Raw genomic sequence first — 24,936 nt, 5'->3', positions numbered from 1 at the left:
GGAGAGGACTTGAATATTTAGAGCACAAACCCAACTCTTTGCATCTTTTAAGTCTTACAGCATACATAGAATAAGAACTACAAGAATAACCCCCAATGGCCATTAACTCTGCAAAAAATACAACTGTAATTTGCTTTAGTTGCCTTGGTATAAGAATACTCCCAGGTGGAAGGTTTTTTGATAGCAGAGGTATACTTAAGCAAAGAAAACTTCTTAGCAGGATTCACAACCTTAGTAGGGTAAGAATCTTGCTTACAAAAATCCAATGTATGTGAAAATTGCTTACAAAAATCCAACATATGTGAAATTGCAGAACAGTTATCTAATATTTCCTCAAGTGATGGAAAATTATTTCCAACCTTGTGAACTAATTCTGTCTTCAAGAAAGCCGGTAACTTGCCAAAAACCATGTGGCTAAGCAATTAATTCCCAGGAGATTCGGTCCTGGATATGATCTTAAACTATATCCAGTGGTGAGGCCCCAGCTTGCGGGCTTTGGGGAGTGTGGAGCCACCCTTTAATTACCATTGCTCCCAGGTCCCCTCTGACCCGGAGTGGTAGTACCTGATAGGGTCCCAACTATGGGTTAAATAGAACTTGAAAACAACAAATATATTCTATTAAAAAATTGTTCTTCAAAATCTTTGGATTCGGCATTAAATAACCTGAAAAGGGTTGATATGCCGTAAAACAAAAACAACCAACCAATCCAGGAGATTCAATTTCCAAAAAATTTAATCCAAACAAATTTTTTAGCTTATATATCTGAGCCTTCAAAATACTCAGAAACTTCCTGACGGCAGAAACATTACTTAGTCTGTCAGTACATAATATAGAAGAAAACATTGAGTAAATTATATACTTTTCGTCCCAAAATTCTCTAGCGATAGTTTTCTCTACTTGATAATTTTTACCAGATACTATCAAATGTTTAATTAACTGGAAAGTGGACCAGTTATGTAATTTTTCAAAATGACTAGCTTTAAAGCATTGCAGTGAAGATTAGCTATGCAATTCTAAAATTCCCTACTGAAATTCAGAAAGGCCAACTGATCAGTTTCCAGAAACTTATTGAACTTAGAGCACTCAATCTTAGGAACCAAGTTAGGACCCTTGGTTTTCACAGTAGACTCTCAATGTTCAATGGAATCATCAACCTTAGGAGGTCATAAGTTAGACATTTTTTTCCAACACTTGTATCTGAAACAAGATACATTCTTTATTAAAGGATTTGATCATAAGCTCATCAACCTCTTCTATCAAATAAACATTGGCAATCTGTTTTTCTATAAGATTCATAGATTTCAAGTAATCATCAATTTGATTTTCATATAACTAACACCAACGAAGTCGTAGTAGCAGGAGAGGAAGCAATTTTTACACAGCTATGCTCCACCCCCAAGAACAGCCCACCAAGACTTACGTCAGTAAGAGAGTAAGATGGTAGTGACCAAGACAGAGACACCAGATAACAAGATGAGGGAGGGAGTAATTGAACAAATCCCAACAGTTACAGATTTTCTTAAAAGGAAAGGCAGTGACATAACATGCTTCTTGGCACTCCAAAAAATAATCCACCAAAATTTAAGCAAAAAGACAATGTGGCAACCAAAATTGGCAAAGGTTAGAAAAAAAAGAAAATAAGAAAGCAAAAAATCAGAGAGCATAGCAGACAGCGTGAAATAAACTATACCACCAAAAACGAATTCAGGAGGTGGGGTAGCAAAATTTCTATAGTAAAATAAAAGGGGGAAATTTCCACTATTCGTAAACCAACCCCCTTTTTTTTTAATCAGGTTCCACAAAATCTTACCAAAGTGTTGAAATGATTACCATCACTTCCAAAGAAAGGACTTCAACGTATAAAATCATTACCAAAACAAAGACAAAGAAAAGCAACAAAAAAAAAAAAAAATTAGAAAACTTGGTGGATAGAAACAAACAATTTTATTAAGAAAAGAAAAAAAATTAGAGTCCCCCCAAAAGTTAATAAGCTGTCTGCTGCTAAGATTTTGCTCTCAGCTACAAAGAAAGTCCTTTGAGTGGTAGCAATTACGAAAGAAAGAAAAACAGATGGATTAAGAAGGCCTTTTTTTTACTTACTGCTGTGATATGAGATTTCAACCAATGTAGGATTTTTTTTTTAGAAAGGCATAGTTGAAATAAAAATTGCTCCCTTTGCTTACAATTTAAGCTTACATTTTGTAATATCGTCTTTTAAAAAAAAATCCTCTCGTAGATTAGTTGAAATATCTGTAGACAAAGATTATTATCTGGAATAATGTTCTGAAGGTGTTCTTTCATAGCGAGGAATTTATTTCCTGATTTTTCTGAAGGAATAATCGGAAAAAATGCACATCATTCTTTGTATAATAATGTTCTCTAGGGGAGAGTCTGGTAAAAAAAAAACTTCCTCGTTCCTTTTTTGAGTTTGTTCAAGATAGAAATATTCTTTTCTTTTGACTTAAAATGCCTGTTGCTTCAGACATATCCATTTCCTTTAGGCTTTAGAAGAAAATATCTAGTTATAGTAATAGACACTTCTAATTCAATCTTCCCTCGTGAGAATGTTTCCCACATGTTTCTTCTCTCTTGCAAGCTAGTATTTTTCTGACATATTTTATTGCCAAGTCCTTGACAGATTTCTTGGATTTACTTGAAGTAGATTTCTCTCAGCGACATACGATTTGGTCAGGTAACTTAGACGCAATCACTTCAATATTGTAAACTTTGCCAGATAACTTAAACGAGTTCACTTCAACGTTTTAACGTCTTGTTTAGATGGAGAGAAGATAGTACATCAACAGATTTCAAGTGTCAAGTCCGAACTGAATTTTATCACAAAATACAGGAATGCGCAGATCAATCAACAGGCAGAAATTAGTGACATGCCAACAACATCACCAGCAGCAAAGCAAACTCAAGAGAAAGGAAGAAGAGGGAAAAAAAGAAGAAAAAATATATCCCAAAAACATTTTCTACAAAAGAAGATGACCATTATTTTCCTGTTTACTATGACAAATAAATTATGCAAAATCCTGGCTGAGAAGATCAAAGAATCTGACCTCCTTGAAGAGGAAAAAAATACACCAATTTCTCACCTACAATCCCTTGTTTCTCAGATGGACATCTATATAACAGAAAATGAGAACACTCATAATAAATGCATTACTAAAGGAAGTAGAAAAGGACAAAATTGTTATCCAGGAAGAAGAGATGGAGAAGAGAGAAAAGTGGATAGTGTTATATGCTCCAGCCAAACATGAAAAAAAAAAAAAAAACAGAGGGCAGAAATAAATGTTCTTAAATGTTCCATCTAAAAAAATATCTTGCCAAAGATAAAGCAGCATGAATGTACTCAAGGAGGCTGATATAGACTATATGAGATCAGAAATAGCAACCCTCATATAAACCCAAAAAATCCACTGGAAGCATTACAATTCCCATCACTGATCAATACACCACATGAAAAGTATAACCAGAATCACACCATCATTCACCCATCGATCCAACTAAATGGTCTGAGCCCATAACACCTCACCATAGATTTACTTCACCAAGATCCCTTTTACCAAGGAGCTCCCTGACAGATTTACCATCAGCTACCTATTTTATAAATGCAATAGCCCCTCATTGAATATTAGTTCTTCCTAATCACCATATCTCACCCACAGAGACCACTGTCAATACCTCAGAAATTACCATAAGTTAAAGGAACTTTGTTTTTTTCTTAAACTTTTTGCACCTTATTGTGAGTATTGCTTGTGACACCCATCAATGTACCGTGTCAGATCTCATTTTATTTCATTTCACATGATTAAATGCAATTTTTGTCAAATAATAGTAACTAAACTCTCTTCTTCATACTATATCTCATCTTTATTTTGTTCTTTGCATCTTTCATTTATTTTGTAAAAATAAATATTTATATTTAAACTTTCTCTCATTTCTTTCTTTCTTCTTATCTGTTTTTTCTTTTTTTTCTTTTTTTTTTTGAACTGGAGAATCCCTTTTATTGATATATCAGAACCTTGGAGCCACAAGCCACTTTCAAATTTTTATATATATTTTTATTATCATTGTCACACTTGCATGTATGCTGCAAATAAAGACTGAGCATAACATAAATATGTAATGGTAAAGTTTATCCCTTTGGTGTCCAAAATGAAATGTTTAAATTCATTTTTGCACAATTGCACAATCGAATTTGTGCAGGCATCCACCTGAATTATTAAAAGCAAATAACAATATTTTGGACCAATCAGATGATTTATTCAAAATAGCCTTTCTGGAGCCACTTTGACCCCATATAAGGCCAAATTTTCTTTCAAAAGACAAGAAAAATCCGACAGTGCTAACATTAATATTATACATCACCCATTAATTGCTACACTTCTTGGCTTCTTCAATCACATAGTCATGCACATATACACTCTTTCAGAATGTGACACACACATGCAGACTGCTTGATTCCCTTTGTTACCATCTGCTGATTTATGTTGATTGTAAGCAAATATACAAATATATACATTTTAATGCTTATAACATTTCTCGCTAGACTTTTCTTCAAAGAAAACCACACACATCAAATGAACATTATTTTTATTAATAACTTTTAATCAAATGTAATTTTTGTAATTGAGTGGGGAAGTTTGGATCACAATTTTTTAAACTCATGGTAATTGACGGCTCTTAAATTTTTTAATCAGACTTCTTTAATATATCAACATATGAACTCAAAAACTCTAAAATATTAACAAACATTCTACATTTACATATTTATGTAAACTTCCATTTTAAACATATCTCTTATGTGAACTCTGAACTCATTATTTTGTTTGTTCCATTTTAAACATATCTTATGTGAATTTATGCCTCTGAACTCATTATTTTGTGTTTATAATCTAACATTTCTCTCTTTCACATATAATAAACCTAAAAACAATTTTCATTAAAAATGTTCCTCTAAAATTGGGTTTTCTCAAAAATTACTTGCCCAAATTGGAACCCCTAAAAAAATCCTCCAAAAATACTATTATAGCATGTGTTGATATTCATAATTGTCTGATTTAGTGCCTGCTTCTTTGTTTATTTGACATGTTTATCTTCATCAATTCTCTGTACAATTTCCTATTCTAGTAACTTCTTTCCAAGAACTGCAGGTTTGTGGAATTCTCTTCCTGCTTACTGTTTTCCTCCTACGTGTAGACTCAACAGACATCTCTTGTCTTTGCAATAATCATCTTTCTTGCTTTAACCATCTTTTTTAGCATCAAGTGGGTTTGTTTAGAGTGATTTTCATAAAAAATGTGATTGAGTTGAAGCATATGTCTAAACAGATAAGTGCTTGCTGAATTTTAACATAAAAATATGTGTTAAATGTTATGTATAATCCATCCCATGAAAAACCATTGTTGTTTCACATGATTTTCATTTCATTCACTGTTAGTTTACAAGCCCAAATAAATAATACTGTTTGATTTTTTTACATTTAAACTTGAATTCATTCATTATAGGCTTTACGTTTTAATCATCAGTTTAAAGGCTTCTAAATCACTTTGGAATTTTAAATACTTGTGAAATACATGTGGGATTATGTATTAATGAAAGTAATTTTTAAGCTTTTAAAATGTCAATCAGAAAATAAATTCTTATTTAAAAATCCCGGGTTCTTATAAAACTCTGTCATATCAAAAAACGTAAATTTAAGTTTCCATTCCTTTATTAATTTTTATAAATTTCCCACTCATAGTATTGGAGTGGAGAGCATTGTTATTTGCTAAAAAAATGTCTTTTGTTCAATTATTTTACAAAATTGAAATCTTCTTATTTTGATTTCATTTCTTTATTGCAGGTTCTTCTCAAAGAACTCGAACAACTTGCCTTCCAAGGAGTTCCGGATGTCATCGGTTGTATTTTGCCTAACACAGAAAGTGATAACTTATCGGTAGAAATACACTTTTTTTCACCAATAATTTAGACTAAATATTTTTCTTATAATTCTCATCATTTATAAAATGTTTTTCTTCCATTCAACATTAAAAAGATTAATTCTTATGTGTGCCTTGTTATTTGAGCCTTTCTGTTCAGCATTCAAAAAATCATTTTTTATGTTTACATTTTAGTGTGTGGTTATTTCCTTCAACATTAAAAATATTTGCGTATCCGTGTTTTTGAATCAACCATTCCTCCTGAAAATGACTTGAACAGATCACTGAATGACGAACATTATCTAGCAAGACTGCTGCATATTTTATTACATTTTTACAAACATGATTGAGAACTGTTTTTATTTCTCCCAAAATGCAAAATCCTCTATGCATATATGGTTGCTGTTTACTTGCTTTTAACACTATGACATGTAAAACTTTGGGATGAAAAGCACAAATATGACTTTTTATAGACTTTTACAAATCAAATGTAGTGATGATCTGATGGAATGCTATAATAGAAGCCATTCCTCTGTCGTGCACTTGATTCTGCTGCACATTCATCAAGGCAACACACATGATTAACAAATTGCAAGCTTGGCATGTTAGCTGTAGGTATTTACATCCCTACGTCTGTAGGTTTCAAGAAATATACGATGCAGCAAGCTGTCCACATAGTTGATATCCACATAAAGTCCAATACTCAAAAAGAAAGTGCCAGTACAGCAACAAGATTATAGTGACCAATTCTTGTGCAATACAACAATTACTCTTTAAGTAGCAGTAATTATGAACCTAATGACAGACAAAAATACCTGCAGTTAATATCTATTTCATCCTTTTGATTCAGTAGTTTTATTTTATCTGGGAATGTAATAATAGTCAGTTTTTCATCAATACAAGAAAAAAATAAGTGGGGTTGTGTAGTGTAAGACTTGAAGCTTTCTTCAAGGTGCTCTATCTCAGTACAGATATTATATTATTTTCCTTAAGAGACGATATGTCTTATCTTTTTTTTTTTTTTTTTTTACACTGGCATCAATACATTATCAAGGCCAAGAGGCCACTCGAGGATAAGTGTTAAAGAGTGTACAGTAGAAATTAGACAATATAGTAATCATTAGTAATGAAAATTCGGTAAATTTGTTAACTTATATGGAACGGCTCATCAAGAACTTATTTACGTTAGACTTGAACACAACCATATTGTAGTCAGCCGGAAAGCAGGAAACGGAAGACAATTCCACAGGCGTGCAGTTCTAAGAAAGAAGCTTTGTTCATGGAATCTACGTTTAGGTTTAGGCACAGATAAAGAGTGGGGGGAATTATTGATAGTGTTTACAGCTAGACGAGTGTTTCTTGTGAAAGTTTTGCGAGGGGGGACCATAGATTGAAGCTCAGTCGAACACTCTCCATGAAAATAACGATACATCAGAGACAAACTCGCAACATCTCTTCTGTGAGATAGAGGTTGCAAGGAGGAGAAAAGGACATCTCCTACGAGGCTATGAAGTCTATTTTGAACTCTATCAAGGCAGGACAAGTCCTTTCTAGCAGCTCCTGCCCAGATGTGGCAACAGTATTCCATCCTTGGACGTACCTGGCTCTTATATAGACAGAGAATAGCATCAGCAGTGAGATATTTACCGGATCGATAGAAAGATCCCACCATTTTTCCAGCGGCCTTGGCAACAGATTTGATGTACGTGTTCCATTTAAGATCAGGAGTAATGGTCAAGCCCAGAAGCTTGTCAAAACTTGAGGCCTCCTGAAGACGAGAGCCATTCATTTCAATTGATGCCAGATGTGAATCAGAATGTTGATGATGTAAAGAGAGAAGCTTGGTTTTAGATGCATTAAAAGTAACCAGCCACTCTTTTCCCCATTGTACCACATGCTCAAGATCAGAGGAGAGAGAATTGGAGAGAACTTGGTCGTTTACTGTCTTAGATGGGTTATTAAATCATCTTTATGGTTTTATAGCTTTGTTTGTGTGAATCACAACATAAAAACATGAAATAGAAACTCTAGGTTAGGCAATGATCTTTTTGATTCTCTCTCTTCTGATTTTGAACATGTGGTTCAATGGGGAAGAAGTGGCTGGGTAATTGTAATGCATCTAAAACCAAGCTTCTTTCTTTTCATCATAATCATTCTGGCTCCAATTGAAATGGATGACTATCATCTTGGGGAAGCACCATGTCTTGACAACCTTCTAGTACTGACTCCTGATCTGAAATGCAGCACATTAAATCTGTTGTCAAGATAGCTGAAAAAATGATTGGAGTTCCAATCTATGATCACCACTTACCAAATTTTCACAAAAGAAGACTCAACTAGTGACAACCGCTATTAACAATTTCCCCTACTTCCTATCTATGCCTAAATCTAAACACAGATTCCATGAACAAATCTAGTTCCCTAGAACTGCCCACCTATGGAACACTGTTTAGCTTGCTTCCTGGCCAATTGGAATATGGTAGCTTTCAACATTAAAAATATTTGCGTATCCGTGTTTTTGAATCAACCATTCCTCCTGAAAATGTTCTTGTTGAGCTGTCTCCTTAAATAATCCAAATTCTACCCAATTAACAATTACTACACTACATTCATTAATCCTTATCTTCGAGTTGCTTTCTGGTCTTGATAAGTGGTAACTCCCCTGTAAAAAAATAATTAATAAATATTAATTAAGAATTAAGAATTCTTAGATATACTCACTTTTCAACGTTGGTGAAATCACATTGTTGCAAAAATTGTTCAGAAACGCTAAACAAGCATTTTTGAATAAGTTTTTAGTAGTTAACACATTGAAACATGATTAATAACAACATACAGATTATTATTATTTTTAATTATCATTATTTTTAATCATCATTATTTTTAATCATCATTATTTTTAATTAGCATTATTTTTAATTAGCATTATTTTTAATTAGCATTATTTTTAATTAACATTATTTTTAATTATCATTATTTTTAATTATCATAATTTTTAATAATGATTATTTTTAATTTACATTATTTTTAATTTTCATTATTTTTAATTTTCATTATTTTTAATTTTCATTATTTTTAATTTTCATTATTTTTAATTTTCATTATTTTTAATTTTCATTATTTTTAATTATCATTATTTTTAATTTTCATTATTTTTAATTCTGTTTCGGTTTTCGGCAGACTCTTTTAAAATGTCCGGTCAAGCTGCAATTGTAACAAGTCATCTTTGCTGCTGGGCAGCTCCCTCGTCCTTTTGAGCCGTCAGGGTATGAGCTCTTCCCACACCATTTACAGGGTTCAGTGTCTCTCGGAGTTGATACAGTCTGGTTCTCCTGAGGCTGCTGCCTGCGGCCCGACCTCTGTATGCTCGTTTAGAAGGGTATACACTACTGTGGAGATGGGGGATAGACTTGTCCGTGATCTCTAGGCTGACAAGCCTGCTAAATTTTTCTTCCAGTGTCGTAAGCGTCGCAGCCTTCGACAGCACCTTGCTTTGCTGCTCCAGGTTTGCCAGCCCTGCATCATTTGTCCTGTTACCATATCGTTGGAGTAGCTGACTTTCCGACCACATGCTATCCGGTTTGGATAAGTGACTGAAAAATCGCAGAATTTTGCGACTGAGCGAAGTCGTGCCATGAAGTCTGTAACCGATTCCCCTTCCTTCTGCCTTACGGAATGAAATTCTTGCCGGTACACTTCTTTGTGTAGGCTTTTGACAGCTATGAGCTTTATGTGTCGTAACAGCTGTTCTTCCGTGATAGAGTTCAGTATTTCTGCTCCTACCATGTCGAACAACAGCCTGTTTACTTTTGGGGAACAGGCCATTCTCAGCTCGTTTCTTAATGGTGTTGGCTCCATCAACCCACATATCTCCTTGTATCTATTCCAGGAGTCACCATCGCTTCGATTCTGTGGCAGGTCTGTCAGGTCTCCTTGTAAGTGGCTTGCTGAACTGTCCTCTGTCTCTGCGCAGGGGGATGTTCTCTTGCTGTAGCTCAAGAATCCATTGCAGTAATGTCTGCTGTGTTTGTTTGTCCATATTCCAACGTTGTTTGTAGCAGGTTTTCTATATCGGCGATGCCATGTAAAGTGTTCGCAAGACGACATATATTTGAAAACACACTCATTGCTGGGAATGTCTTGTTTGAGTAGCCCGCTCTTGCCTCTCATGCAAGCGGGTGAGTCTATTCTATGGGGGTGTGATGCCAAGACCACTCTGGTCTTATAATCGGGCGTCAGGTTCGATTCTACCTCTACATATCGGTTAAAAAAAACTTAACAATGGCACAATATTAATACAAATAGAAAATAAAAAGCAGGCAGAAGAACTGCTAAAATGGAAACTTTGTGATAACAAAACCATTTAAATTTACCAATACAAGACATTCAAGCAAAGGAGTCATCATGTATTATGTGCCATAGATGAAACGAAAAACCTCAGATCACAAAACATCACAGATGTACAAAGAATTTAAATACAAAAAGGTTCCGAAATTATGCTCACCAACACATACATTCTAACATTCAACACCCCAATAATCCCTAAAAAAAATCAAATACATACAGTCAATACTGAACCATAGATCCCACCAAAAAGAACCCAAATGCGCTAACTGCTATGAAAACCACTATGCCGACTCAAAAATCTGCTCAATCTGGAAAAAAGAAAAGGCGATGCTAAAATTAAAGTAGACTAATAATATCTCATTTATCGAAGCTAGTAAAACTATAGAAAGCTTCAACTATGCAGATATAACTAAAAGAAATATATCAAAAAACAAACAGCAAAACAAAATAGAAATGTATGTAATCATTTAATATTCTTACTGGAAAAAAGATATATCTACAGGGATGATAATTGGTTTCTTCTTACACGCTTTCAGAATTTGCAGTCCTGAATATCTGGATGAAGAATTCAAATACCTCACAAACATTTTGAAAACCTTGCAATATCCGACATATTTCATATTGAATGCTAAGAGAAAAGCCACACAAATATTTTCCAGAATAAATAATAATAAAAAATCATACACACCTGACCTTTCTCTCATAAAAAGACATCTTCTTTTACCTACACACACCAATAATACAATAATCTGTAACAGACTAAACAAATTAGAAATTCCTATCGTACAAACCACATCACTAACCATAAGACATATATTAAAAACTACAAAACATCTCCAAAACAAACCAGTTTCCAATGGAGGTATATACACTATTCCTTGCCAAAATTGCCATCGTAAATATGTTGGTGAAACCTTGCGTAAATTGGAAAAAAGGCTTAGTGAACATAAAAGAGATATAAAAATTAGCAATTCTCTAAGTGCATTATTCTCTCATTCATTGCAACATAATCACACCTTTGACTTTAAACAAGCAAAAGTAGTTAAATTTATTTCAAATAACTGCGCCAGAGACTTGTTGAATCTGCGCTCATCGCATATTCAAGCACAATTAAACAACGTGCAGGTTTCTATAACATAGCACCATTAATTTTTATTAAAAGAACATTATTTAACTGTAGACACAGGTTAACCTTCTCACACCATTCAAACACCCCCTGTAATAATTAATACGGGTTATTCCAGCCCAATTCATCCAGCCCCGACACACCCCCTCTTGGATTTTTTTCATATTTACACCATACAAACTTTGGGTTAAAACTAAGAGAAATCTGCAATTTCAGCCCAGTTGGATTTCAGGAACATATTTTTTTTCACAGTTGGTTTCGGCCTGGAAATCAAAAATTGCTATCTCATGACGTAGAATTTTCGACCCCCGGCGTTTTACAAAATTTGCATTTTTGTTGCAAAAAATAAAGCTCTGGAGCTAAATATTCACACATATAAGGTTTTGAGGGCAAGGAATCCAAAAATCATGGTTAGAAAGATGGCAAATGAGAGGAAGTACCTTATTTTTACCATTTTAGGTGGTGCCGCAGCACTTTTTTAGAGCTTGTTTGGGGCGATATTTTATTGAGAAAAAAACATAACTGTGGTGCTTTGCCAGACTTCTCCTTTGGATTTTTAAAGTGACAATGGGTTGGAAATTACAAAAATCAAATAAAACCTTTCGGCATATTTGACATTTCCAGACACTAAAGCCTCAAAATTGGCATTTTTATAAAAATTTAAGGATTTTTTGGTGAATTTGGCAACAATCTAATCTTAAGTTATGATCAATATCTAGAGCTGAAAAAAGACTTGGATCGACCCATTATAGCCCATTTTCATAATATAATGTCAAATTACATCATATAAAAGGATATGGACCCCTACTTCACAGTCAAAATGGACAAAAAATACCCATACCCTCAGATTTGGCTGTAATTTGCTGTGCAGATAGACAATATAGAAACTAAGAAATCCTGAAAATTTGAGCATCTAATTCCAAGCGGTTTCCGATTTAGAGCATTTTTTGTTTTCGTTTTTGCTGCATAATGTGGCGCCCGGGATAAATTTTGTGATGTCATTTCTTTGAATATTTTCTGATTGAAAGATCCTATGGCTCTGAAAATTTGCACAGGTAAGTATTTTGACCCAAGGAATCCAAAAATGGCATCAGATTTGCTAAAAAGTGAATCCTTATAGAGATATTAAGGGTTTTTGGATTTTTTACCCACATGCCCCAAAATCCAATAAAAAAGGGTGTGGCTGATATGGTAATGCATTTTTTTTTTTCATATATTTTTTCTAGACACAATAAATTACCGCTGGACCAAAAATGTTAAAAAGTTCTTGTTCCGTTCACTCACAGTTTCTGTTGAAAGTCAGGTCTATTTTCGATGATAATGAAAAATATTCCCTTCCCTATTAGATGTAATAATTAATTTAGACATTTGCTAAACTGACATCATACCTTAATTTTGGAATAAATTTGCAAGTAAGCCAGATACTAAAAAGTTCTGATAACAATTTCAACAATTTCACAGGCCTACAGTCTTCAAAATTAATTGATAAGGGTTGAAAACACCAAGTTATGATAAAAGTATGCTATTTTTTTAATAAGAAACTAGTAATAGGATGGTAAAAATCTTAAACTTTTAGTACTATCTCAATCCAACAATTTTTATTAGAAAACTTCTTCAGAAACATTTTAACCCTCAAAATACCACAGTATTTTGATCCAACTTTTAAAACTTTCGTCTATATCTTTCTGAAAATGCGATTTTTTGCTCAGATCTTCCAGCTTCCTGAATATTTTTAACCTATCATATAGTGTCAAAAAATCATAAATTTACAAAATAATTTTTTTCAGGGATGTCCTTGAGAGTAACCCCTATAAAATTCTTAAGAAATTCCAAAATAATAAAAGTGACCTGATCTAAATGAAATGATCTAAATTATTAGCCTAATTTCCAATTTCAAAAACGATTCTGAAAAAAAAATGTTAAACTTTTCCATAGCTGGTACTAAAAGATAAAATGAGGAATATTTATTTTTAAGCTACCAGTACAAATAAAACCTAATAACAGATATATGATGTGGATTTATTTTAGCTGTGTAGGAAAAAACAACAACCATAAAACATGACCTTTTGATTTCTATCCAGTCCTTCAGCATTGACAAATCTAACAAGAAGGTGCTAAAAGGTCTTAACTTTGGTTTTTAAGCTGCTGGCTATTTATTGGTTGAGGCTGCTCCCTGTTTACTGGTTTGTAAAACCAAATTCTCAATATATAACAGGGGGATGGGTGAAGATAAAAAGCAATAAAAATTAATTTTACTGAAACCGTTTTGCCAGTTGAGTTTGTCTTGGAACTGACAAGACCCACAAATACAGACTAGAAGATTGAAATTTCGTCAGTCACCATAAAAATGTAAGTTATATTTTAATCTAAATGTAGAATTTAAGTAGATATTTTTTACTATATAAAACTACTATTTATATTATTATTATTATTATTATTATTATTATTATTATTATTATTATTAATAATTTATTTTAAAATAAGTTTTCAGTAAAATTCTCTCTCATAAACAAGAGTGGTATTCTAACATTTTATTTTAAAAGATTACACATGAACACACTGAAAAAACTTGACAAAGAAATATATCAATTCTTTTAGAATTTATTCACATGTAAATTTAATTTAAAATAAGCCCTGTATTTCTTAGTTATTTAAGTATTTTCGGATAGTTAATAAAATAAATTTGGTATGTATGCAGAATATAAGCCGTGCTGAAATAATGTTATTTAGAAATTCATTTTTTTTTTTTAAATGAGGAGGAGATGACATTTTATAACTTTTCTTCTTCCACCTAACAATTAAATAAACAAAAATGTTGTAAATTAAACTTGATCTTATCAAAAAATATCATGGTCCGCATTCTGCATGAGCACCAATAAATTTGTTATCGGAAATAAATTCTGGGCATTTTTGAGAATTATTCATTTATTTTGCAAGATGTGGCTTAAAGATTCCACTGGAATAAAAATCAAGCTACATTGCATCCATTCATCTGCTACTATAGAAATATAAGTGACCGTGAGCATATTAATTTGTAATAATATCTGGAAAAAAAATTGTTAATTGCTTTAAAAGTAAGAATGGTCATGGTATGGGAAATCAATTTTATGTTAAATTTAAATGCAAAACTCATCTCTCAATCTGCATGCTAAAATAATTATTGTTTTGGTTATGAAGGTCAGGTTATTATAATTTTTTATAAGTTTCCCATTAGTTTTTGATTTTGATGGTGATTAAAGCCTAAAGTTATTCTCCAAAACACATGTATTTTTACAAAAAAAAAAGTTATAATGAAAATGTTTACGAAAATTCTAAAACTTTGAAATTTAGCTATATTTTTGATTTTTCATATCTTTCTTCATAACTTTTTTTTCATGTGTGAAAATACATTTTTTTTTCTTTTGAAGATTATTTTAGACTTTAATCTTTCGAACACAATCAAAAACTACTCGGAGGCTTATAAAAGAAATTATGATAAGCCGGCTGTCATAACTGCACCCCATCAGTTTTTAGCGGCTAGGACGCATTTTGTCAACTTTGCCGTTTGTTTTGTCTTTCCGCGAAAGATAAGCGAACACAATAAAAATGCCAGAATTATATTCACTAAATTAACTATTAAAAACCCTGTTACATCCACATCGCATATACTTTTTATCTTTTGTTAATTTTATTAAATTTCATTATTCGTATTACCATCAGGACTTAAGGTTAGGAGGAAAGGGACGTGGTTTTACTGATTTTATGAAGTTTTATCAGTAACATTAACATGGCCAAGATTAAACAAACTTGGTAAGATGTTCTTTTTCACATCTTTTGCCTTGTCATAGAGGACAAAAGCATAAAATAAATAAATTATAAAAAAGGCACGTTTTATATTCTACGTTTGATTTAATTGACAATAAAGTTGATATTATTTTTCTTGAAAACCATTTTTTTTATAAACTTGTAAATAAACTGCATTTTCTAAAGGTTAAGAACGAATTTTCATGAAGTTTCAATTTCTGTTTTGTTTATTTTATGCAAGTAAATTAAATTTACACCTTATTTTGATGTTATTATGATCTAAAGTTTATTTTTACTAATAGTTTAAAAACAATAAATATTTATCAGTACCAGCAGTGGAAAATTAAGTTTAAAATGATATTAAAAGAATTGTTTTTGGAATCAGAAATTAGGTTAAAATTTTTCTGATTCCAATATCTCAAAAAGTTCTGATTCAGTTGAGTATTGCATATTCTGCTCATTGTGAATTATTATTTCACATCTTTCTTCCAGAGCAATAAATTAAGAATGTCTTCTGAACCAAGGAAACGAGAGGGAGGAGATACATCATTGATGACAAGTGCTCCTCAATGTTCTTTTGGATTACTAATGAAGAGTGCATGTCACCGCAATCTGAAGCCATCTTCAACACCAATAACTGCATTAGAGCATGATGTAAGAACTGTGCTCAAATTAAGAGCTGGTGTCACACTCACTGATGAAACCGTTGCTAACATTTGCAGGTATCACGAATTTCATTTGGGGCATTACTTTGAGAAAAAATATACAAAGTGCTGCAACATCTTTTTGAAGCACAAAAGAAAGGTAAAGGGTGATCGTGCTATCAAGTTAGACATGGCTGAGATGCTAAAGCAGAAGGGCTACCATGTTGTTCCTGGCTGGAAGCTTTGCCGTCACTGTGAAGTAGCTGCCAAGAAGTTAGAAGATACAAGTGAAACAGAAGGAAATGACAACCAAGACCTTGAAAATGAGTCGCAAATTGAACAAAAGAGAGAGAAACTGAATGACAGTCTAATGATGTTTGATATATCCCCTATAAAAACCGGTAGAATGCAGAAGCACACAAAAATCAATATTGTCAGAGAGAAATTAGAAAGAAACTATGAAATGCAAGTAGAGGCAGCTGCCAAAGTCCTTAACATCTCTAGCCCTGAATTAGGAAGCCCTATTAGCAGCCAAACGAGTCAAACGGATTTAGTGGCAAAGGCAAAAGATTATGATTGTTTGTTGGATGCAATGAAGGACAAACTTGAGAATAAAGAAATGAAAACCAGTGAGAGGATCCAGTTGATGACTTTAGCTCCGGAAAGTTGGTCTCGAAAAGAGGTGTCTGAATATTTCAATGTCTCTGAATATATAGTACGTGAAGCACGGCAACTGAAAAAGGATCGAGGTATTCTTTCATTGCCACAGAAAAAGAAGGGGAGAGGTCTCTCAAAAGAGGTTATCAATTCTGTCTTGGCTTTCTATGAGGACAATGAATTTTCACGGTTAATGCCTGGAGGGAAAGATTTTGTGAGCATTGGTAATAAAGTTCATGTCCAGAAACGGCTCCTATTATGCAATCTTAAGGAGCTTTATGTAGCTTACAAAGAAAGCTATCCTGAACACAAAATAGGTCTTTCAAAGTTCTGTGAGCTCCGTCCAAAATGGTGCGTCACCGTCTTGACATCAGGTTCTCATTCAGTTTGTGTTTGCACCCACCATCAAAATACCAAATTGCTTGTTGACTGCTTTGTTTCAACTGTCAAGACTCAGCTCAGAAGGAAAGCTGAAGAATCCAGAGATGAGAGTGCTGCTAATGTACCAACTGAAAATCCCAATTTTAATATCACTTACAAAGATTTGATGGCCTTGGTAGTTTGCGACACCAATAGTCTTGAATGTATGGTCCACCGTTGTCCTAAATGCCCAGGTTTCCCTGCTCTAGAGAAGTATATCAGAGATAAATTTACTGAATTGGAAATTGACAGTGAGATGTCATATAGTCAGTGGGAGAGTGTGGATAGGACAATGCTACGGACACAGATGGCTGATGTAGATTACTTCATAGAGATATTGGTATACAATGTTGATAATCTAACGACCCATTCCTTCACAGCAAAGAGCCAAGCGCAGTATCTAAAAAAGAGAAGAGAAGAAATAACTGAGACCGAATGTATACTTCTCTTGGACTTTGCGGAAAATTATCACTACGTGGTGCAAGATGAGATCCAGGGATATCACTGGAACAAAGACCAGTGTACCATACATCCAGTGGTAATTTATTACAAAGATAACAATGGTAAACTTCAACAGATCTCATTATGCATCATTTCAGATGACCTTGAGCATGACACCTGTTTTGTGCATGAACTGCAAAGAATGGTGATGTTGTACATCAAAGAGAAATTTCCCTGGATCAAGAGTGTAGAGTACTTCAGCGATGGCTGTGCTGCCCAATATAAAAACTTCAAAGCATTTATTAACCTTTGCCATCACTCATCAGATTTTGGAATTGATGCAACTTGGGCATTTTTTGCAACTAGCCATGGCAAATCACCCTGTGATGGAATTGGTGGGGCTGTCAAACGCAAAGTTCTCCGTGCCAGCTTGCAAAGGCCAATAAAAGACCAAATACTCACTTTTCATGCTGTTGCAGACTTTTGCAGATCATCGATCACTGGTATCATGTTTCTAAAGATCGACAAAGAAGACATGGTTTCAGTTCGAGAGAAACTTCAAATGAGATATAAACTGGGAGATACTGTGCCTGGTACAAGGAGCTGTCACTATTTCAAACCAACTTCTCAGTTTACTATTCAGGGCAAGCAACTGAGTGCTGACACAACGATCTTTATCGACCATTCTTTCCTGGACATGCCTACGCCGCTAGATGAAACTCTGGAGTTGCTCAAATGCAATGACTACATTACTTGCATTTTTGATGGGTATTGGTGGTTAGCATTGATTGAGAGTGTCAACAGGGAAGAGAAAGATCTTACTTGCAAATTCCTGCATCCACATGGACCATCACATCAATTCCACTGGCCAACTAATAGGGATAGAGGCTATATTCCACTAAGCAAGGTCGTTATGAGAGTGCAGACCCCAAGTATTTCAGTGAATGGTAGAACATATTTCATCACCAAGGAGGAGAAAAATAAGACTCAGAACTATTTTGACAGATTAAGTCGATAGTTGGAGTTATAACAAATGTCTGTTTTATATTTGTTTGACAGTTTTTCTTATGATAAACTAGATTATGCATCAGTCTTTTATTTTCGACTATTTTTTTGTCCATTTTGACTGTGAAGTAGGGGTCCATATCCTTTTATATGATGTAATTTGACATTATATTATGAAAATGGGCTATAATGAGCCGATCCAAGTCTTTTTTCAGCTCTAGATATTGATCATAACTTAAGATTAGATTGTTGCCAAATTCACCAAAAAATCCTTAAATTTTTATAAAAATGCCAATTTTGAGGCTTTAGTGTCTGGAAATGTCAAATATGCCGAAAGGTTTTATTTGATTTTTGTAATTTCCAACCCATTGTCACTTTAAAAATCCAAAGGAGAAGTCTGGCAAAGCACCACAGTTATGTTTTTTTCTCAATAAAATATCGCCCCAAACAAGCTCTAAAAAAGTGCTGCGGCACCACCTAAAATGGTAAAAATAAGGTACTTCCTCTCATTTGCCATCTTTCTAACCATGATTTTTGGATTCCTTGCCCTCAAAACCTTATATGTGTGAATATTTAGCTCCAGAGCTTTATTTTTTGCAACAAAAATGCAAATTTTGTAAAACGCCGGGAGTCGAAAATTCTACGTCATGAGATAGCAATTTTTGATTTCCAGGCCGAAACCAACTGTGAAAAAAAATATGTTCCTGAAATCCAACTGGGCTGAAATTGCAGATTTCTCTTAGTTTTAACCCAAAGTTTGTATGGTGTAAATATGAAAAAAATCCAAGAGGGGGTGTGTCGGGGCTGGATGAATTGGGCTGGAATAACCCATACATATAATCTCAATCAATAAATTACATAACAAAAAACACTAATTTCATTTCTGTTACAAACCTATATTTGAATTTCAACAGATATATCTTTTTTCCAGTAAGAATATTAACTGCGTTCATATTTTTTTAAATTACATTAACGACTATATGACGTCACTAAAATTTCCCTCTCTTTAACAATGCCAGCCCCCCCCCCCCCGTCTCCTTTTTGAATTTCCAACGTCTTTTTCCATTTTTCTGAAATAGAACAGCGTCACACTTTGCACGTGAAACATTTTCAAATATTTTGTACTGGTATTTTTTGTTTCTTAATCTCATTCATCCAGAGGAAGTCTTGAAATAAAGACGAAACGTTGATGAACACATAATACGTTTTTTTCCTTTTTATTTCTCTATTTTGTCGGAATACTATTTCCATTATTTTCAATATATATAGCTGATATATGTTATATGTTATGATATAATTTTATTCTTATTAAGTCATATGTTGAATCGAACCGTGCTCAATACCCTAAATAGAATATATATGAGAGCTGAGAGTGTAGGAAAATAGCGATACAAAAGAGAAATAGAAGTAAAGAAGAGAGGGGGAAGAGTAGATTTAATTGTTTTTCTGTTTTACTTTTTTATTTTTCAGATTTTAATCAATTTTTTATTACAAATAATTTTATTTTTTCATTCAAGTACAATATTGAAACAAAAATAATTTCAGTTACAAACATAAGTTACAGACATGCAAAAGCATATTCATTTTTTTTTTATTTAAATTAAAAAAATATGTAAAATATAATCTTTACGGATGAGATACAAGTTAGAAAAGCATTTTTTGCATGGCATGAAAATGGTTAAATAAAATGTTTTTTTTATAAATTTTAAAAATTAAGGTACCAGATTAAGTTTGAAATTTATCAATTTTCAAGGTGCACTTTTGTAAACTTTATGAAGTAAGGTATAAAAATTTAATTTATATTAAATCTAAAAATTACCTTGGATTTATTTTATGTTATGTACATTTTGTTGCTCTTTTTAAAAAGTTTTAGTTGAAAACCATACATCTATATCATTAATTGTTAAATAATAGATACATTTTTTAAAGTGCAAATTGAAATGTGATGCTTGTAGGATGTTTGATGTGGATCTACTTGTAGGGTTGATGTGGGTTTGAATCTTCATTGCATCCTTCTGGTTGGACCGTGTTTACTGCATAATTGGGGTAATTCAAATGTGTCCAGTAAAAAAATTTGTGAGAATGATTGTGTCATTTGATTGTCTCGTTGAAAGGTATGAGTGATGAAGCTGATTCGCATGAACCAAATAGATACTTGTACATCCACATCATATATTACATTACCAGAATGGCGTACTATGTGACCGTGTGTCCATTTTTCTTTCCCATTACGATAGTCTTTTGCCAATACAGGTTGTCCAGGTAGGAATTGACGTGATCTTGCGATTGAATTGGAATTATTTAATAATAGATGAATAGCATCCATTGGCAAACATATTTTTCTGTTATTAGTGCTTCAAATTTGGATTTTTAGCTACTTAGAAATATCTTGATGATCTCTTGTGTGGTTCCCCTTTTAACATCCAGAGTGCTCTCTTAAATGTGTTGACAAACCATTCAGCTTGCCCTTTTGATTGAAGCATGGAGCTGAATACTGGTTTGTTTATAGAAATCAGAAAATGCTGCTTAGTTAAATGCTATTTTCAGAATTTCAGGAACACATAACCTGCTGAAAAGTTCTTGTTTCTTTACAGTTTTATTCTAGATAGTATGATTTATCTGAAAGACTTCTGGCCACTTGCTATGCTTTCAATATTCAACCAATATTAGGTAATGTTATCCATTTATTGGTCTTGCAAAATCAACATGTATTCATGACCAAGGAATTTTTTGGTGTAGACCTTGAATGCAATATTGTTTTCTGAGGAGACTTTGCAACCAGTTGATATTTGGTACCACTCTTTACAAATTCTCTAACTGCATGTTTATAGCTATGTGCTAAGACTTTCATCTGATTAATCCCCTGAAGTTCATCATGAAATTGCTTGAAAACTTTATTCTGGATGGGACAACAACACATTCAGCAAAATAAAAATTAAGATTAAGATCTTCACTGAAAAAAATGGTTGAAGTTGCTGGTTTTTTTGCCAGTTTGTGAAATGAAAATGTAAAACTTTCTGTAATAAAAAGATGTGTCTGGATAACATATCTGCCTGGCTAATTTTGCTACCTGTTTGGTATTTTATGGAAAAGTTATAATCTAAAAACATAGTTTACCATTTTTGTAAACGTTTTGCTATATAGACTGGAATTTTTTTCTTGGAACCGAAAGTACTTGTTAGGGGCTTGTGGTCTGTGATCAGAGAAAATAACAGCTATACAACATTTTGTGAAATTTCTTCACAGCGTAGATAATTGCTAGTCTCTTTCTCAATTTGGCTATGTTTTCATTCAGTAGTTGTCAATGATTTTGATGAGTGTACAATGGCTTTTTCACTTCCAACAGGAAAAATGTTATATTACTGCTACGGTTTCATATTCTGAAGCACAAGTCACCACAGTGATGTCTAATGATGATTATAGTGTGTAAACAAGTGATTTAATTTTTTCAAGTGATTCTTTGCATGTGCTTGACCAGTTCCATTTAGTATCTTTTTGTAAAGGATTATTAAGAGGCCTCTATAACATTCAATTTTTGTAAGAAAGAACAATAATGAATTACAAGACCCAGAAAGGATCATAGTGCTGAAACATTCCTTGGCGCTGCCTTGTGCTTTATTGGCTGAATATTATCCAGATGTGTTTTTCAACCATTTTTATTAAATAAAAATTCAAAGTATTTTACAGAATTTTAAAAGAACTTGCAATTGTCTGGCCTTAAATGAAATCCATATTGTTGAATTTGATTCAGCACAGAAGTTGGGTGATGCAGAAATTCCTCTTGGGATGTGCCTGTAATGATGATATCATCAATGTAGGTAAAAACTCCTGGCAATTCTGTAAGCATTGCATCCATAGTTTGTTGGAATATTGTTGGAGCTTACCTGATCTTAAATGAAAGGTTAAAATACAATAATCCCTTCATGAGTATTGATAGAAGACTTTTAGAATTTTTAACTTCCATTTGTAAATATGCAAGGTCCAGTTTTGCAAAACAAATTCCACTTTTTAGTTTTGAGAACAAATTTTCTAGTACAGATAATGGATACTGATGTATCTCCATTGCATTATTTAATCCCGTGTGCAAATCCGGACCTAGGCTTACCTTGCCATTAGCCTTCTTCACAATGACTATAGGTGCTGCCCAGGATGAGTAATTTGTAATTTGAAGGTGTTTTCTGTTAGATTCTTTATTAAGTGTTGTCACCACAAAATTTTGTTTTTAAATCTTCAGTTATCTCAATAAATATATGTTTCTGGTTATGAGAATTAGCAAAAAACACTTCATATGAGCATGAAACTATTTATTAACAATAGAAAAAAGGATAAGTTTACAAGAACGATATTGTAAATAATGTGAATTTGCCATCCTGTTTCATTCCCTTTATTACTGCTTATAACAAACACATATTAAAGCTGCCATAATATGCAGATGAATCATATGTGTGAATTTGTTAGCTTTACTTATTGTAATTGTGTATTTCTTTTAATTTCCAGAATGGTGATGAACAAGGCATTAAATTGTCTGTCCAGCGGGAAAAACAGAAAGAATTAATAGATAAACTAAAGACACAATTGGAAGACTTGGAAATGTATGCATATGAGGTAAGTGCACTTGTTAAAAAGCATGTGTTACTTATCTACACAGTGCTATCCTGGTTGTCTATGCATAACGTTGGGGTTACCCTTGACCCCTAGAAAACTGAAAGCATGGCACCATTTCGCATTTTAAGGTCATGCAAAGGTCTCAACAAACACCCCGTTCAGCTATAACACACTTTCTATATGCACATGACCCCCTAGGAGATAAAGGACTTTCCCTATAACAATATGAGAGTATTTTCCTGTGCCCTCATCGAATCCACGCAAATTCGTAGAAAAATCTTACAAAAAACAAAGCTAAAAAACAATTCTTAACCACCTCGAAAACTAGAATAAGCTGCGACTGAAGTCTGACAAAAATCACATACCGTCAATCACCTAAAAACCAATTCCCTTCAACAAAACATTTAAGATACAACTATTTTAAAGTTACATTTCATTTACAGTCCTTTTGACATTAAACAATAAAAAATCCAAGTTTTGTTAACCAGAACACAAAATTTTCATGTCAACAAGATTCAATGTTACATGATGTGCATGAATCACAAAAACACATTAACCACCTGCACAGTCCAACTCAAATCTGAAAAACAAATTTTTTTTCACAGTTCTTTACAGAAAATATGACAATAAAACTCAATTCAACCAAAACAAAAACAAATTTTTCCCCAGCGACACCAATCAGTCACAAATTTGTTTCAATTCCTTTTTTTTATTTTATTAATTGAAATTTATTATTGAGATGAGTAATCTGTATTATTTATTCATTTATTTATTATGGACTATTATCCTTATCTTTAAGTTGTTGTTTCACTATGCCTCTGGTCTTCATCAGGTGGTAACCGCGATGGGATAGGAACTCTGAATCTCCTAACTGCATCCTCAGCAATTACTGACTTCCATAGTTATTGTCGTCTCAACACATCCTTTTTTTTTCTTATCCTCTTTTCTTTCTTCTGTTTTCTCCAAAAGAAAACCAATCAAAAAACACAATAAAACATTTACAAAAACTTCAGCATCGATAATTCACAATTGTTTTTCTCTTCACACAAAAAAAAAAACAAATAACATTTGACCCTTTTTTCTTCACTTAGATAACACAAAAAACACCATCTTGTCTTTTTTTTGACACGCGCGTGTATTCATTTTCGATTCTGCACTTATTTCACATCTTTTTTTAAAAATTTTTCTTAGCTCTTTTGTGTGTGTGTGTTTGTTTTTTTTCTTACTCTTTTGTGTGTGTGTTTGTTTTTTTTCTTACTCTTTTGTGTGTGTGTTTGTTTTTTTTCTTACTCTTTTGTGTGTGTGTTTGTTTTTTCTTACTCTTTTGTGTGTGTGTTTGTTTTTTTTCTTACTCTTTTGTGTGTGTGTTTGTTTTTTTTTCTTACTCTTTTGTGTGTTTGTTTTTTTTTCTTACTCTTTTGTGTGTTTGTTTTTTTTTCTTACTCTTTTGTGTGTGTGTTTGTTTTTTTTCTTACTCTTTTGTGTGTGTGTTTGTTTTTTTTTCTTACTCTTTTGTGTGTTTGTTTTTTTTTCTTACTCTTTTGTGTGTGTGTTTTTTTTTTTTTTTCTTACTCTTTTGTGTGTTTGTTTTTTTTTCTTACTCTTTTGTGTGTGTGTTTGTTTTTTTTCTTACTCTTTTGTGTGTGTGTTTGTTTTTTCTTACTCTTTTGTGTGTGTGTTTGTTTTTTTTCTTACTCTTTTGTGTGTGTGTGTTTTTTTTTCTTACTCTTTTGTGTGTGTGTTTGTTTTTTTTCTTACTCTTTTGTGTGTGTGTTTGTTTTTTCTTACTCTTTTGTGTGTGTGTTTGTTTTTTTTCTTACTCTTTTGTGTGTGTGTTTGTTTTTTTTCTTACTCTTTTGTGTGTGTGTTTGTTTTTTTTCTTACTCTTTTGTGTGTGTGTTTGTTTTTTTTCTTACTCTTTTGTGTGTGTGTTTGTTTTTTTTCTTACTCTTTTGTGTGTGTGTTTGTTTTTTCTTAC

General features: G+C 32.9%; 1 protein-coding gene across 2 annotated transcripts in view; it reads left to right on the top strand.

Moving 5' to 3' along the window:
- The window catches only part of LOC145249667 (RUN domain-containing protein 1-like), a 480,843-nt gene that overhangs the window by 124,128 nt on the left and 331,779 nt on the right, over positions 1–24,936 (top strand). For both annotated transcript variants that reach the window (XM_080111452.1, XM_080111453.1), the window contains exons 4-5: positions 5,855–5,947; positions 22,851–22,958. In XM_080111452.1, the coding sequence (XP_079967578.1) occupies positions 5,855–5,947; positions 22,851–22,958 (201 nt within the window). The remainder of the gene's footprint in view (positions 1–5,854; positions 5,948–22,850; positions 22,959–24,936) is intronic.

The sequence above is a fragment of the Euprymna scolopes genome, chromosome 28, assembly GCF_053919585.1.
Source record: "Euprymna scolopes isolate OS-2025 chromosome 28, ASM5391958v1, whole genome shotgun sequence".
NCBI lineage: Eukaryota > Metazoa > Mollusca > Cephalopoda > Sepiida > Sepiolidae > Euprymna > Euprymna scolopes.
This window is presented reverse-complemented; position numbering and strand designations above follow the sequence as displayed.